The 15,296-nt window shown below is 41.1% G+C and overlaps 1 protein-coding gene across 1 annotated transcript in view; it reads left to right on the forward strand.

The window, feature by feature from the left end:
* Positions 1-9,577, forward strand: part of NPLOC4 (NPL4 homolog, ubiquitin recognition factor) — a 59,629-nt gene extending 50,052 nt beyond the window's left edge. Inside the window, exon 17 of the mRNA XM_069064077.1 lies at positions 6,525-9,577. Coding sequence (XP_068920178.1) covers positions 6,525-6,682 — 158 coding nt within the window. The 3' untranslated portion in view covers positions 6,683-9,577. The remainder of the gene's footprint in view (positions 1-6,524) is intronic.
* The last annotated feature ends 5,719 nt before the right edge of the window (positions 9,578-15,296 follow it).

Raw genomic sequence — 15,296 nt, forward strand, 5'->3', positions numbered from 1 at the left:
CTCCACCTCGCGACTCGGTACCTTCCTCCCCCCCCCCCCCCCCCCCCCAATGCTGGGAGTCATTGTGTTCCCCACTTAAGAAGAGAAACAGAGCCTTGCAATCTTTAAACACTAGGACTTGGTGTTTTATAAAGGCAGAGTTTATTTCTTCCCCCTAGGACTCAAACCTTGGTGGAGTTTAAGGTAATTTGTGATAGAGCAGTTCCAAACTAAAAATGTCTGCCATGACATATTTTTAAACTTTTTGGAAACAGCTTACCAAACAGAAACTTGGTATTTTGATAAGCACTATCTTGGCTAGAAGCCACATTTGGCCATTTCTGGCAGAGGAGAATGCCTCATAGACAGACCTTTCTCCATACATACCCCTCTTGAAAGTGTCCTTGACTGATGATAGAATATATCACAGTCCAAAGTCTAAATTAGGTCTTGGAAATATTGTGACATCTTTAATGCCTAATAAATGTTCTTTACCACCACCACCACCACAACACACAAGCACTTTATGTCAGTTTACATTGGCTACAAAAACCATCCCAATTTGAAACCACAGTTCCATCCCAATTTGAAAACTTAAAACAACTTCGGTTCCCTGGGCCCTCTGTAACTGTAGGCTTTTTCCCTGAAGCTTTGAGAAATACCTGAGTGTCCTATACAAAGAAACTTGAAAATGTCACTGTTGTGGTTGATTTTTTAAAAATTTAGGCTTTATCTTCAAGCCAGTTAGGTACATGGACTATTCACCAGAAAGTGAGGGGATCCATTGGAAAGAGATGTATTAACCTACTGTATTAAAATAGCTAGAAGCTTAATAGCCAAAGAACTCTTATTAAATGTGAGGATGCAGTGAGAGAAGGTATGTGGTGATTAGGGGAGGTAGGGAGAGACTTTCTGTTTGCATAATAAAGCTCTTGATTATAAAACCAGTAAAATAGCTGACTAAAACCCCATTTTTCCAAATTATACTTTATGTTGAGTTATTCTGGAAACTGACAGAAAATGAGTCCCTCAGGTACTCAGAGCAAAATACCTTGGCAGCTTCATGCATTATACCAAACTGAGCAGGTGATACGAGCTTTTAAGTACAGGTGCTCCAGCATGTGCTGGATAAAGACAGTCCCACCGGCCCTGACTTTATCACTTAGTGCTAATACTGTACCACCAGCTTACTTTTCCCACAGTATTAGTTTTTTGTCCTTTGCACATGCAGCATGGAAATATCAATCAGAAGTCAGAAAAATTCTAGAATTTATTATTAAAGTAAAAATTAGTGAATGTCTAGAAAAGAAAATAGTGATCACAGAGAACCCACATAGGTTTATCAAAAACAGGTTGTACCAGGCTGATTGTAATGATTACTTAGATTTTAGCAAAATACTTGAGAAAGTCCTAAGCAGCAGTGCAATTAGGTATATACTCAGCTGGCTGGACTTAAACAGTAGTCATTAATGATTTGATGTCAGTTTCAAGAGGGAAGTCTCTAGTGGATCTCCCTCAAGTTTGAGATAAAGAGGGTCTAGTAGCTCACTTAAAAAGATCTTTAGACCTTAGGGGAGTGTGGGTTTGTATGAGTTAGCAGTGCAATAAAGCCATCTTGGGTTGTAACAAAAGATGCAAACTGTGCATCCAGTATTCAGACGGGGAAGGTGGAGGTCTTAGTGCTTTCCACCCTTGTTGGACCCCATGTGGAGGCTGGTGTTAAGTTCTGAATGCTACAGTTTAAGTAGAGCATTCATAAGCTCCTAAATGTCCAGAGGAGGATTTATAGGATCACAGGTCTAAAGCTGAAAGGGACTAACCTAAGAGGCCATCTAATCCAACCCCCTCATTTTACAGAAGAGAAAATGGGCCCAGGGAGCTTAAGTAAACTATCCATGGTCAAACAGAGAAAGTGTCAGAAGTGGGATTTGAATCCTAGTCCTCAGATTCCAGATATACTCCAGTGCAGGAATCCAAGCTCTTGCCACATGAAAGTCAGTCAGAGGAATGTAGGGATGAGAAGAGAAAACGAAGGGAAGGCCAGGAAAGCTGGCAAAGGAAGTTCTGCTCTGTTCTGTTTGGCCTCAGATGACAGGATTAGAAGCAGTGAGTAGTGATTCTGAAGAGACAGAGTTGGCTTGATATAAAGAAAAACTTCTCAACAATTAGATCTACCAATACAGAGTGGGCTACCTCATGTAAGTTTTCTGTCCATTGAAAATTTCAAGCAAAAAAGGCTAGTTAACCACTTGTCAGGTGTTTTGTAGGGGGTCCAGGTTTGGTTTGGATTGGATGTCTCTAAGGTTCAGTGATTTCTGTGAATTGGCATTCATCAGAGCCCATTGCAATACCCTTTGACCCTGGGGAAAGTGTGAACAGAAAGATTTAGAAGGTCAGGAAAAGTTGATTTGTGTGCAGAAAATTTTAGTCATATTTAAAAGAGAACAAGAAGAATGAGAAAATACAGTAAGTTCTCTGCTTACTAGAAGTTCAGACAGATATCAAGAAGGAAAAACAGATATGAAAGTGTGTCAGTCTGAGCAATATCTGATTACTTAAAAGTCCTTACTTATCCCTACCTCCTCACTCTATATAGATGTGGGACTCTCTACCAAAGGAAAGGAAAACCTAAGTCTGATGTGATTTTACATTGCAGCTTGATCTGTTTTCCCTTCCCAACTGACTGGGTGTTTCTGATTCCATTGGACAGCTGTATTTTAAAATTTTCATATTCTTTAACATAACCTCTTTTTTAGTTTGTTTGAAGTGTGGCTGGCTATTTTAAAAAATTTATTAATATATTTTGTGTTTACATAACTTTCCTTTCCAAATATAGCCCTCTCTCCTCTGCCACCCAGAAAACCATCTCGTAATAAAAGATGGAAAAGAAAGAGGGGGAAAAAAGCATTAAGTGATATTAATTGAGGCTGACAGTATATGCAGTGCCCCAAACCTATAGCCCTGTTCTTTTCTGTTCTCCCTCTTGCCCCCTTGAATAGAAAGAAGGGACATGTATTTTCTTATTTCTTTAGGGCCAAACTTGGCCATTATATAATTACACAGCTATTCAAGTTTAATTTTGGCTTTGTTCTTTCCATTTTCCTTATTATGGTCTTATATCCCCTTTGTTAAGAAGTGATTTCAGGCTGTTCTTTTGAAATCCAAATACCAGTCCCCAGTTTTGTTTAGGAGGTGCCATCCTTATAGGTATATTCAACACCCAGAATTGTGAAAGGAATAGAGGGGTGATATTGCATAGGGATTCTAATGTTTCATCTAAGGGATTAGATTGCCCAATAGTTGGGTCAATCTTTACATATATGTATGTATGTACATATGTGCATGTTAGAAGAACATCTTCACATATATTATTTCATTTGCATTCTCATTACATTCCCATAAAGATAGGCAGGACAGCTGTCATCTTCCCCATTTTTTTAACAGCTGAGGAAACTGGTTCAAAGAGGCTGAGTGCCTAAGCTTATAGATAGTAATAGAACTAAGACTAGAACCCAGTTGTTCCAGCACCCAGTTGGCATCATACTTACCTCCTCTTCACATCTAGGATTAGCAGTTATTCAGTGATGGAGTATTAGCTACTTCTATGTGCTAATCACCATGTGGAAACACAGAAGTAAGTTAAGTACAGTCCCTATCTTCAAGAAGGTTTATAGTATAGTAGAGGCAGGAGCGAAGGCAGGTGGATTTCAGGAACCTCAGGAACATATCGCTTTATACAGCACCCATCCATATCATTCACAGGCATAAAGTATCGCTCTTCTATCTCTCATATTTCTATGTTAATTAATTAGAAACCTTTAGGAAACCAGAATTTCAAACATAAATCCAGTCCCCTCCTTGGAATGACCTTATCTCTTACTCTGGGAAGCTCAAAATATTCTCTGGCATTAAAGTGGAGAGAGTGCTGGTCTTGTCAGGAAGACCTCATTTGAATGCTGCCTTGGGTACCAACTACAGAACCATGGGCAAATAACTTAAAATGATTGCTGTGTAAGTTTCCTATAAAATGGGGATGAAAACTGCACTTACTTCTTAGGTGCTATGGAAATGTTAGCTATCACCATTCTTCCAAACAGACTAGCAAAAGGATTTGTCAGAAATTCTTATTTCCATTTCTGTGAAACCAGAATGATAAGAATATTTTGTGCCTGGTTACCTGTAGCACCAATGCAATATTTACAGCATCCACAATAAAGACTGTGACTATAAATATCGCATGACGTTCAATTGCAAAATATACCAGATTCTCCAGGTAGAGGACAGAACTGAAGCATTTATTTAACACCAGAAAACTGAATCTCAAAACCAGTAAGCTGATTCCATCATAGTACCAAAGATATTTAGAAGTCATAATAATGCCGAGGGGCACAGCATCCTTCAGCCTTCCCACAAACCAATACAAGATCAACATTTACTCACAAACCTCTCTATCTCCTTAATGTGCATCCTCTTCCCCCATGGTCTGGCTAGCTCTGACCAGCTCTGACCAGCTTCCTGTGAGCTCTGCTTCCCTTCAGCAAACCCCTCCCACCACAGGCTCCATGTGACTACATTCAGCCTATTAGGGGGCAGAGTTTACTTTTTTTTTTTTAAGCAATCATTAAGTAACTTGCTCAAGGTTACACAGCCAGTTATTTGTGGGTGTGGTGCTGAGTGTCTGAGCCCAGGATTTGATCTCCAAGTCATCCCAACACTGGAGCCGGTGCTCTTACTCGCTGAGCCACCTGGCCGCCCTTCAGAGTTTACTTTCAAAGCAGGGGAGGCCTTCAAACTCCTCCTAGGTCTATTAAGGGACAGGGAAGATCTTCAAATTCTCATTCTCATTACATTGTCCTTGGAGGTCTTGGTGCAGAACCAAGCAAGGATCACTTCCAGTGCCCTGGCTTCTGGGCTAACTTCATATTTGTGACACTAATATGCTTGAGAAATTTCCCTGAGGTTTCTTGAATGAAGGAGGGGAAAGGTAATGTTTTACTAGTTTTATAAGAACAAAAATTCCCTCAAATCTGGCCTCAGACACTTAACACAAAAACTAGCTGTGTGACCTTGGGCAAGTCATTTAACTTTAAGTTGCCCTCAAAAAAAAAAGCAAAAGAACAAAAATTCCTGAACCTCTTTCAGGTCCTTAATATTTTTTATTAAAAAGCACTGGATCCATGTCAGGTTATAACAATATTATATTATGCATGGCTGGGAAATAATAGTACCAGACAGATCTTTCTTACAGGAAGTAATCATGATTTGAGATAATTTCTGAGTGAAGGTTTAGGATCAAAATGTGCCCTTGCATTTGTCAAGGTAATGCCTGCTCTCCAAGCCAGCTGTTAACTGTCATCACCAACAAGCCTCTAGGCCAGGCTCCCTCACAATTGGTTGTCACCAGTATGTGAAGAGAAGAAAGGTCACTGAAGTTGTGCCAGTAGGTTACCGCTGTGTCAATCATTGTTTTGCTGCAGATGCTGTGTCTATTCTGGCTGCTCCACCAATACTCCCTCACTTCTGCAGATCTCCTGGCTGCTATTTGATGATTTGACTGTATACCTTGCTCTGCTTCCACAATTCTTGATAGAACTTTACTGTTGCAGCCATCACAGACCATCAGTATTTACATATTCTTTGATTTCTTTTTGCTTTATCTGACTCATTGCTGTCTGCTGGAAAGTAAACTTGACTTAAACTTGGTTTAGAAGGCTTGTGGAGGGGGGGGGGGTAGCTAGTGAATAGAGCACCAGCCCTGGAGTCAGTAGGATCTGAGTTCAAATTCAGCCTCAGACACTTAACACTTACTAGCTGTGTGACCTTGGGCAAGTCACTTAACCCAAACTGTCCTGCCTTCCCCCTCTAAAAAGAAAAAAAAAGGCCTTGTGGTGTATAGCGCTTCCCATTCATCAATTAAGGGTGGAAGTGGTCTGAGGACACCACTGGGGAAGCCCATAAAGCATAACAGTTGGGGCATTGGATGAGGCTAATGCCAAATAAATCAGTAGAAATCAAATGGTACATAGATGCCAGAGATCTGCACTAGTTTGGTGTGTCTAAAGTCCTTAGAAGTAGCAACTTGGAGATCTTTCAGCAGTAGGACAGAGCAAAGTGAATGGTCAGATGGTTCACAAATAGCAGCCAAAAAATCCTTTAGAAGTAAGTGAATAAGAGAAGAGATATATACTCTTATCAGCAAAACAGTTTTTGACACTGAGGTAATTTCAGCTACATTTTGTGTTCCTCTCCCAGGTGAGAATCCTGAGGGATGCTTGCTAGTGATGATGGCTCAAGACAACTGTCTGGCTAATACAGGGATGGGAAGCTTTATCTGATAGTCAAAACATTACTTTGACTGTAGGAATGGTCTTCACATGTGCATAGTTTGACCATACCTTATCTCACATGTTGGTAGCAAATACCATCAGAAACATCAGTATTATTGTGGATAATGGTAAGAATTCATATGGGCTAGCACGCCCTCCTTGTTTTCTTCTTTGCCCACAAGTGATATGACTTCTCTGGTTTTACTTCTCTCTGCATAGGTACAGTTGGTGTCCAGCTTCCAGGAATGCACGAGTATGGTGCCATCGGAGGTTCAACACATGCCACCTCCTCTGCAATGTGGGCTTGTCAACACTGCACCTTCATGAACCAGCCAGGCACGGACCACTGCGAGATGTGTAGCCTCCCCAGGACCTAACACTCCCCACCATCCTCCTGGGCAAACCTGGGGACCAGACTCACAGCCCTCCTAGAAGCCAGGATCTTTTCTCATGATTCTTCCCCTGTAATGATGCCCCAGTGGTGGGCAGACCTGAAGGAGGGGAAAAGGCTACCCTTGGGTCTCTGTGACCCACAGAAGTATCTTGGCACTGTTCTTTCCAGAGGGTACCCACTAGATAGAGGGATCCAAGCTGGGTTTTCTTCCAGGCTGAATTTAATTTCAAAACTGGAAATCTCAAAACTGTATCCCCAATGCAAGAAAGTCAGACATTTAACCTCAGTTTACAGTTTTGAAATTTGTATTTGATAAGAACTGCGCCTTTCTGTGTCACCTGGAATTTGCTTTTCCTGCAGCCTTCCTCTTTCCTTTTGCAATTTTCTCCCTTTTTTATTCTCTTACCTCCCTAACCCCCTTCCACTCCTTTACCCCAATCCGTTTTTTTAAACCTTGTTGGACCTCTGCCCTGTCCTCTACTTCATCACCAGGTATTGGATGCCTGCTGACAGTGGTGGATGCTTCTACCCCCTCAGCTTGGCCAGTCACCTGGTGAGAATGAGAACTAACACACAGTCAGATGAACTGTGTCTTGGGGCAGGAGGTTTCTTCCCTTGTTGATTTGCATGATTTTTTTTTTTTTGCCTTTTCACCTCTTTCTCTCACCAACTAGGAGGTGAGATTTAAAGGTCTGAATTGGTTATAAGGACAGCAATTTGTAATTCCTGCCTACAGGCCCTTTTGGTTTATTTGTTTTTATATTTAAAGAGAAAAATACTGCACAAAAGGGAAGTGTGAGAGGCTACTTTCCATTTCCCTTTCCCCTCCCTTCTCAAGCTTTCACCTTAATAAATCCCTTTTGGGGTGTGTGTTTGTGGATGGGCGAGTAGGGGTGTGTGTAGGTGTGTGGATCCACAGTTAGTTTTCCTTTGAAGTAAACCTCAGTGCCTGAGTCTTTCCACCAAGCTACACAGTAAGGACAGTTTTAAAAACAAAGTCTAGATCAGGAGAACGAAAGAGAGAGCTGCACCTAGGCAAGTGGAGCACTGAAGCTGAGCACTGGAGTTGGGGTTGTTTTGTTTTTTGTTTTGCTTTTTAAATTTTTAATTAGTGCCCATAGTCCCCTGGATCTACCAGAGGTGAGCTCAGCTCACTCACAATGTTTAGTATTGTGTTCCTACCCACTACCATTCTCTCCTCTTCCTGCTTCCTGAGTCCTTGGCCTTCTGAGTCACTGGCATATCAACTGTAACAATCCTAGGAGGGAATTTAGGGTTCTGCTAAGTGTAAGGTCTGTGCAAGGCCCCCTGAAAAGGCAACTGAGGAAGTGAATAATGACAGCTATGGGGGGAAGAACAGAGGTCCTAATGGGATTGATGGCATCTATTTATTTTTACTGGCCACATCTCTGCTTGCACGTGGGTGGGTTCATTATGGCCCAGCACCTCCAGGGAAGTTCTTTACAATCTTCCCCCATGTTGAGCCAGTTGGCATGGCATGGGCACCTTGTTACTACTCTGTCTTCATGCCAGCTGCAAACTATTCTCAGCCTTTTAGCATATTGGAAAATGGGCACAGCTACAGGATGCTTCTACCACTTCTGCACATCATGATATTTCTTGCATATGCTGAACCCTCTTTTTCTCTTGGGTTCTACAGAGAATGTTTGCATCTGCTAGTTTGCATGTTGACTTCTGATGTGTCATCAGAAAGCTCAGTATAAGCTTTGGCTGATGTCTTTGGGCAGAATTGACTAGTGGCATTAGCTGCTGTCCTGGCTAAGGGTTTGGTGTGGATATTGATGCTTTGCCTGGGCTGTAACTCCTATGGGGGTGTGTGGCACTGTTGCAATCGAGGATGCAGAGTGAAGCATGAAATCCCGCAGAGGGAAGCACCTCTCCAGGTAATATAGAGCTGTTGAAAATGGTATTGGGGATAGGATTTTCTTTTAGAATGTTGACTATCCTTTTCAGTTCAGACCTAATCCTTAAGATCATTCTGGAAGTTTAATGCATCTAGTTAGCGATCTTCCCTATGTGCACACACTGAAATCATTCTCTTTATTCATTTTCAAGCAAGTGGAAATTTAGCCTTCCTACTGAGACTTCATGTCACAAAAGTGGGATCAGACCACAGGAAAGACAGAACCAGGCTCCTCCTCTGCTTCCTCTAGTCTCCTTTATTTGCTGCATTTGTTTCACTTTACTTTCAACCAACCTTTTTTTTCCCCTTTGAGAAATTCTGGCATTTATACAACTTTTTGTCCTTTGATTTTATTTTTCTTTTGGTTTAATTACCTTGGTTCAGTAATGGACTTTGTGTCATTATCCAAAGAAAGCTATTGAGGGCTGGATGAAGCTATAAATATGTCAGTGGTGTTGGGAGGAGGGTCTGGCCCCTGACCAAACCCCTGGCTGCTTCCTCCAGAGCCCCACCAAGGAGTCCAAAGGCATGATTTGGCTTTCTGGCCTTCCTAAATGCAGAAAACCTAAACTGCGCTTGTCTGTCCTGTCATTTAGCAGAGGCTGTTTTTCTTTTGTCGTCCCAAGCCAGAGGCACATCTCCCATGATGTAGCCCACTGTAACTTGTACAGCAGAAAGAGTAATGGTCCACAAGCCAGGAAAGTAGTGACTCCAAGGGGCTCAGGATGGAAGGGCTCATGCGGGCCATCCCAGGAGCCCCCTTTGACAAGAAAGATGTTGGTTTTTTCTCAGCCCACTTCTCCCCTCACCATTTGCATACCTAAAAAACAAGCTCTCTGGGGGTGTTGGTGCTCCAGCTTTGCCTGTTTGCAGATGTGCATTTGTTGGATTTGGATTGGAGTTATCTTAATTGCAGCCCTGTAAGTGAAACCTAATAAAAGTACCTGAAATGACCTACTGGATCCCCCATTTTGTTGCCCTCCATTTAGTGTTTTTCTTTTTTTCAACAAACCAGTATTTTCTTTCCTACCACATTCCCCACCTCCCACACTGGTGTGTGTGTGTGTGTGTGTGTGTGCGCGCGCGCTCGCGTGTACAAGCAAGCCCGTTGTTCTCAAAGAGGACAGTGACATCAGGGAGTTGATGACATGACTTGCAATTGACTTTGATTTGAGGGAAGGAGGGCTGTGCATTCACCAGCCTCACTAAAAGAAAAACAAAACCCTCATAACAAATTACTGTAGTCTAGGAAAACAAATTCCCTTGTTGGCTATATCTAAAAGTGTACATCTCACTCTGCATCTTGAGTTTATCCACCTCATCATGATGCTTTATTGGTGGTTCTCTGGAATTATTAGTCGCTCATTTTGCTAAGGATTCTTGAGTCTTTCAGAATTTGTCTTTACAAGGCTATTATTGTAGAAATTGTTCTTTTGGCTCTGCCCACCTCACTGCATCATTTCATACTCAGGTTTTTTCCAAAACTGCCCTTTTGTCCATCTCTGTGGTATAATTGCATTACATGGAATTAAACTGGTCCCCAGTTGACAGGTGCCCCTTTAGTTTCCAGTTTTTTTACCACTTCTAAAAAAAAACCCAACTTGCTATAAATAATTTTATCCATATTTGTCCTTTTCCTTTTCAGTCTTTTCAGGGTATAGGCCTAGCAGGGGCCAGAGTGTGTGCAAGTTAGCAATTTGGGGGAGTAGTTCAAATTGCTTTCTAGAATGGCTGGACGAATATATATTCTACCAGCAATTCATTTATGTATCTGTTAGCCTGTAAAACCTTCATGTTATTTTCCTCTTTTGTCACCTTTGCTAATCTGATGGGTGTGAGGTAGAACCTCAGTGTTGCTTTGTTTTGCATTTTTCTGATAGTGATTTGGAGCATTAATTTTTTTCAAATCGTTGATAACTTGGATTTCTTTATTAGAAAGCTGATTTTTCATACCTTTTGACCATTGATCATTTGGGGAATCTACTTTCATTTGCTGTTGAACAGTGGAAGTCAGGTTCTTACCTGCCCAAATTATCTTCCCTGGCATTAAAAAATTCACCATACAGTTGTGGTCTTTGCTTCCCAGTGTTAATCTATCGTTTATTTCCTGATATTTCAGTGATGCATTTGTGATCCACTTGTTGCTATATATTAGTTTTGTAACTTTTTATTAGAGGAATCACCATTGAGCTTTCTTCGTCTTGTCCCTTTAATTCTCCTAACTGTATATCAGCATTTCTTTTTCACTATCCTTGGTTGGAGAATTAGTTGAAAATGCCTACAAAACTTTTTTTGCACATGATGTTGAGCAGTGATCAGAGGGAAGAACTGGTGTTTTTGATTACTGGTTTAATTTTTGGGAAGGTCGATGGAAGGTTGTTAAAATATCCAAAGCTATATTTATGTACTATTTGCAACCCCTGCTTTACCCATGTGGCACTCTGCCATTAAGCCCGTTGTCACTTAATTAGTAAAAGACTTTGGGCTTAACTGCCATTTTGTAGCCTTCCCAGGCTGACTTCTGTGAATTAACTATAGTTAAGCAGCAGATTTGTTGCATCTCTCTCCACACTGTCTCCACACTCCACTTCCTGATCCTAAGGGGACTTTCAGGGAAGAAGGTACAAAGCGATTTCAAGTGCCTAAAACCTCTTTCAGCATACCCCAAGGCTTTTATTGTACACCCCCATAAGGTCTTTGTTTTCCTATTTATGTATCAGAAAGTAAATTCTAAAATTCAAACATTGACTCCTTACTACATGTAAGGCACTTGGATACAAAACTGAAAAGCAGTCCTTGCCCACCAAGAGCTTATATGGTCTATTCAACTTAAACATGTAAATAGGAAGTGGTGTTGGGGGTGTGGGGAAGGACTGGAGAAATTGAGCAAGGGCTCCTTTAGAAGGTAGCATTTAAACAGCCTTGAAGGGAGATTCTAAGAGGTAGAAGTGAAGAGAGACCATAACAGACAGAAGAAGAGCAAAGAGGCCAGTTTGGCTGGACCTTAGATATGTGAGGAGCAGTAATGTACATTGTGAAACATTAGATGAACTGGGTTCTGAAGGACTTTGCCAAACAGGGTAGTTTAAATCCTACATGTAATAGGGAGCTACTGAAGCTTCTTGAGCAGGGAAGTAACATGACTGCAGCTGTGTGGAGGATGGATTGGAGAGAGGTTGGATCTTCAGGGAGGGGGACTGGTCAGGAAGCTATTGCAACAATTCAGGTGTGCAAAGATGAGGATTTGAACCTGGGTAATGTGTGAATGGAACAAAGGAGATACATGTAAAAGATATGGAGGTGTAATCAATAGAACTGGCAAACTGATTAGATGGTTGGTGGGGAAGGTAAGTGACCCTGGAGTATGACTGAGGTTTTAAACCTGGGTGAATGGAAGAATAATGAATCAACATTTATTCAGAAATTGGAAAGTTGGGGGGGGGGGTAAAATTGTTTTGGAAATGTTAAGTTTGAGATGCTCATAGGACAGCTGGCAGCTGTGGAGGTACAGGACATGGAGCTCAGAAGAGATGAAGCCTGTCATGTACACAGATAGTGAAAATTGTACTCAGTTGATCAATAAACATTAAAAGCCTATCTACCGTACTGTGCTGAGTGCTGGTGGGATGGAAACTTTCCTTAAATCTTTGGTTCAGGTTCATGTATAAGATCTCCCCAGAAGACGGGAGTAGAAAAGCACTCAATGTGCACTCTAGATCAGATATAGGACAGGTTCCCCACATAAAAAAATGTTTAACACAAAAGTTCTTGTGACTTGGGACCCCTTCTTGTGACGGAGAAGGGAAGCATTTCCATAGGTGTGTTAACAATTACAAGTAAAACTTAAGAATTCCAGGTCTAAACTTGGCCCTCTCTGCTCACCTGGCAGAAGAAAATATCAGCTATTCGATGATGTCATTTGCTGCCTCAGCATGCATCTTTCCCATGTTCCCTTCAGTGGCTTTCTCATCTCCTCATATAATTGCCAAATTCCATCATGTAAATTATCTGTCCTTAGGGAAATTGCACCACCTCCAGATATAGCACAGTTAAGCTCTGCATTTCTGTTATATATTCTACTGTCTTTACTACTCCCTCCTGAGAGTAGAAAGTGTTTCTTTCTTTGCATCCCTGGCATGTAGTACACTGCCTGGAACATAGGCATTTAATACAATGTTTGTTGATTGATTGATTAGCAAGGTCTTGTGGTACACCTGTTCCCTAGTGTAGGCGTTCCTATGCCCTTTGCTCTTCTACTCATTAGCCAATTACCAATCTGAGTTGGGACAAGATTCTACAAGCAATTTGAGGACTGCTCTTCAGACATTTCCAATTGCCCCTTTCTCTAGAATAATCCTAGCTCAGGTTCCTTACCAAGGAGAGAGAGTCTATTTATAATCATAAGCCCTTGTGTCAGGAAGCTATGTGACTTGGCTTTGTAATCTTGTGTGGAGAGAAATGGAAAACATAAGATTATTAGAAGAGGGAAAGAAGAGAAAACAAATTTATTAAGCAATTACTATAAGGCAGAATACTCAGTGATACACAAATATCAATTTGTTTGATCATTACAATTACCTTATGAAGTGATATTAAATCCACATTTTACATTTGAGGAAACTAAGGCAGAGAAGTGGTGTGAGTGTCTGAGGCCAGATCTAAACTCAGGTCCCCCTCACTGAAGGCCCTGTGCCACCTAGCTGCCTAGCAGAGATGAAACAGATCATAGGGTTCTCTGATAAAAGATTACTGATAAGAAAGTAGGGTAGGCAAAGATACCAGCTTAAACTCACTCTGGCTCCTCTACAATCCATTTCCTGATCAACCACTTAGTCATTTCCTCTCTGCATTTGAGGGGGACAAAGAAGGACTGCATATTAACATAGGGGAGTGTTTTTTGTTTTTTAACATAAGGGAAGATTAGGAAGTCGGAATTGTCTTCCTCCAATCATCAGTGAAAGATATTCTTTGCAACATTTACAGGATCATGAGATAATAGGATTTCGAAAGTACATTAGGGGTCAGCTAGTTCAGCTACTTTATGTTACTGAGGAGCCCAATGCCACTCTGATAGTTGACAAGCATTTAATAAGAACCAACTATGTTCCAGGCACTGTGTTAAATGCTGGGGATACAAAAGAGGCAAAAAATTATTTCTGCCCAGAATCTAATGGGGGAGGCAAGAAGCAAACACAGGTACAAACAAGCCATATACAGGATAAATAAGAAAGTCACCAAAATTATGAGGGGTTGGGAAAGACTGCCTCTAGAAGATGGGATATTAGCTGCAACTTAAAGCAATCCAGAAAACCAATAGGCAGAGATGAGGAGGGAGAATATTCCAAGCATGAGGGACAGCCAGGGAAAATGCCCAGAGCCAAGATGGAGTCTCTTGTTTGTGGAACAGTCAGGAGGACAGTGTTACTAGATCAAGGAGTAGCCCTCAGAGAGTAAGGTAGAAGAAGAATGGAAAAGTAGGAGAGGGCTAGACTACAGAGGGCTTTGAATGCCAAACAGAAGGTTTTGTATTTGATCCTGGAGATGATAAGGAGTCACTGGAGTTTATTGAGTGAGGGGTGACATGGTCTGATCTGTCCTTTAGGAAAATCATTATGGTGCGTGAATGGAGGATGGATTGGAATGGACCCACTAGCAGCTCTTGCAAGTCACCAAGTGTGAGGACCTACACCAGAGTAGTGGCAGTGTCAGAAGAGAGAAAGAAGCACATTGGAGAGACGTTGCAAAGGTGAAATAGATTGACCTTGGCAACAGATTGGATATGGGGGCAAGAGATGATGAGAAATGTAGAATGATTCCTAGGTTGTGAGCTTGAGGAACTGGGAGGATGGTGTTACTCTTGACTAGAGGTTCCCAAGCTTATTTGGCCTACTGCCCCCTTAAAAAAAAAATTACTCAGCACCTCCCTGGAAATCTACTTTCTTTAACCCTTTAACAGTTTTTTTTAATTGCATCATTTCAGAAAAATATAAAATATAATTTTTTAATGATGCAAATTAAATTTGGTAATTTATTGTAAATTTGTTGGGTTTTACCTGCATTGAAATTTTGATGTTGCAATATTACATCATGTAACCCTATAGTATAAATAAGCCATTACATGTACATATTCCTGCCAATGCATGCTGGACTTCCCTGATAATGTGAGACATACTTCCTTCCAACACTTGCTTATTAAGATCTGTCAACAGAATTGACTACTGGTCAGTTATAACTTTCATTTTGTGTGTTTATTTGGAAAATAATGTAATCACTGTGACTTTATTACACAAAAGATGCAACATGTAGGAACATTTTTTTCAAAATTTTATCTTCTTTCTTTATGCTTCTACTATCCCTTTATTATTATTCAATGCCCCCCACTTGTACCTGAGGCTACTATCACACCTCCCCCTCTGCTATCATTCTAGCTCCCCATGCCCCCCACCCACCCCAGGGGCAGTATCATCTACTTTGGGAACTTCTGTGTCTTGACAGTCATAGAGAAGTTAGGAAGGGGGGATGGGTTTAAAGGAAAAGATAATGAATTCCATGTTGGATATGTTAAGTTTAAGATGACTATTAGACATCCAATTCAAGATATCTGAAAAGCAGTTGAAAATGAGAGATTGGTGATTGGCAGAGAGGTTAGGGCAGGATAGATAAATATGAGAAT

Source organism: Petaurus breviceps, unplaced genomic scaffold (genome assembly GCF_028583685.1).
Source record: "Petaurus breviceps papuanus isolate PSGF00001 unplaced genomic scaffold, PetGlider_PUasm1.0 90617, whole genome shotgun sequence".
NCBI classification, from domain to species: domain Eukaryota; kingdom Metazoa; phylum Chordata; class Mammalia; order Diprotodontia; family Petauridae; genus Petaurus; species Petaurus breviceps.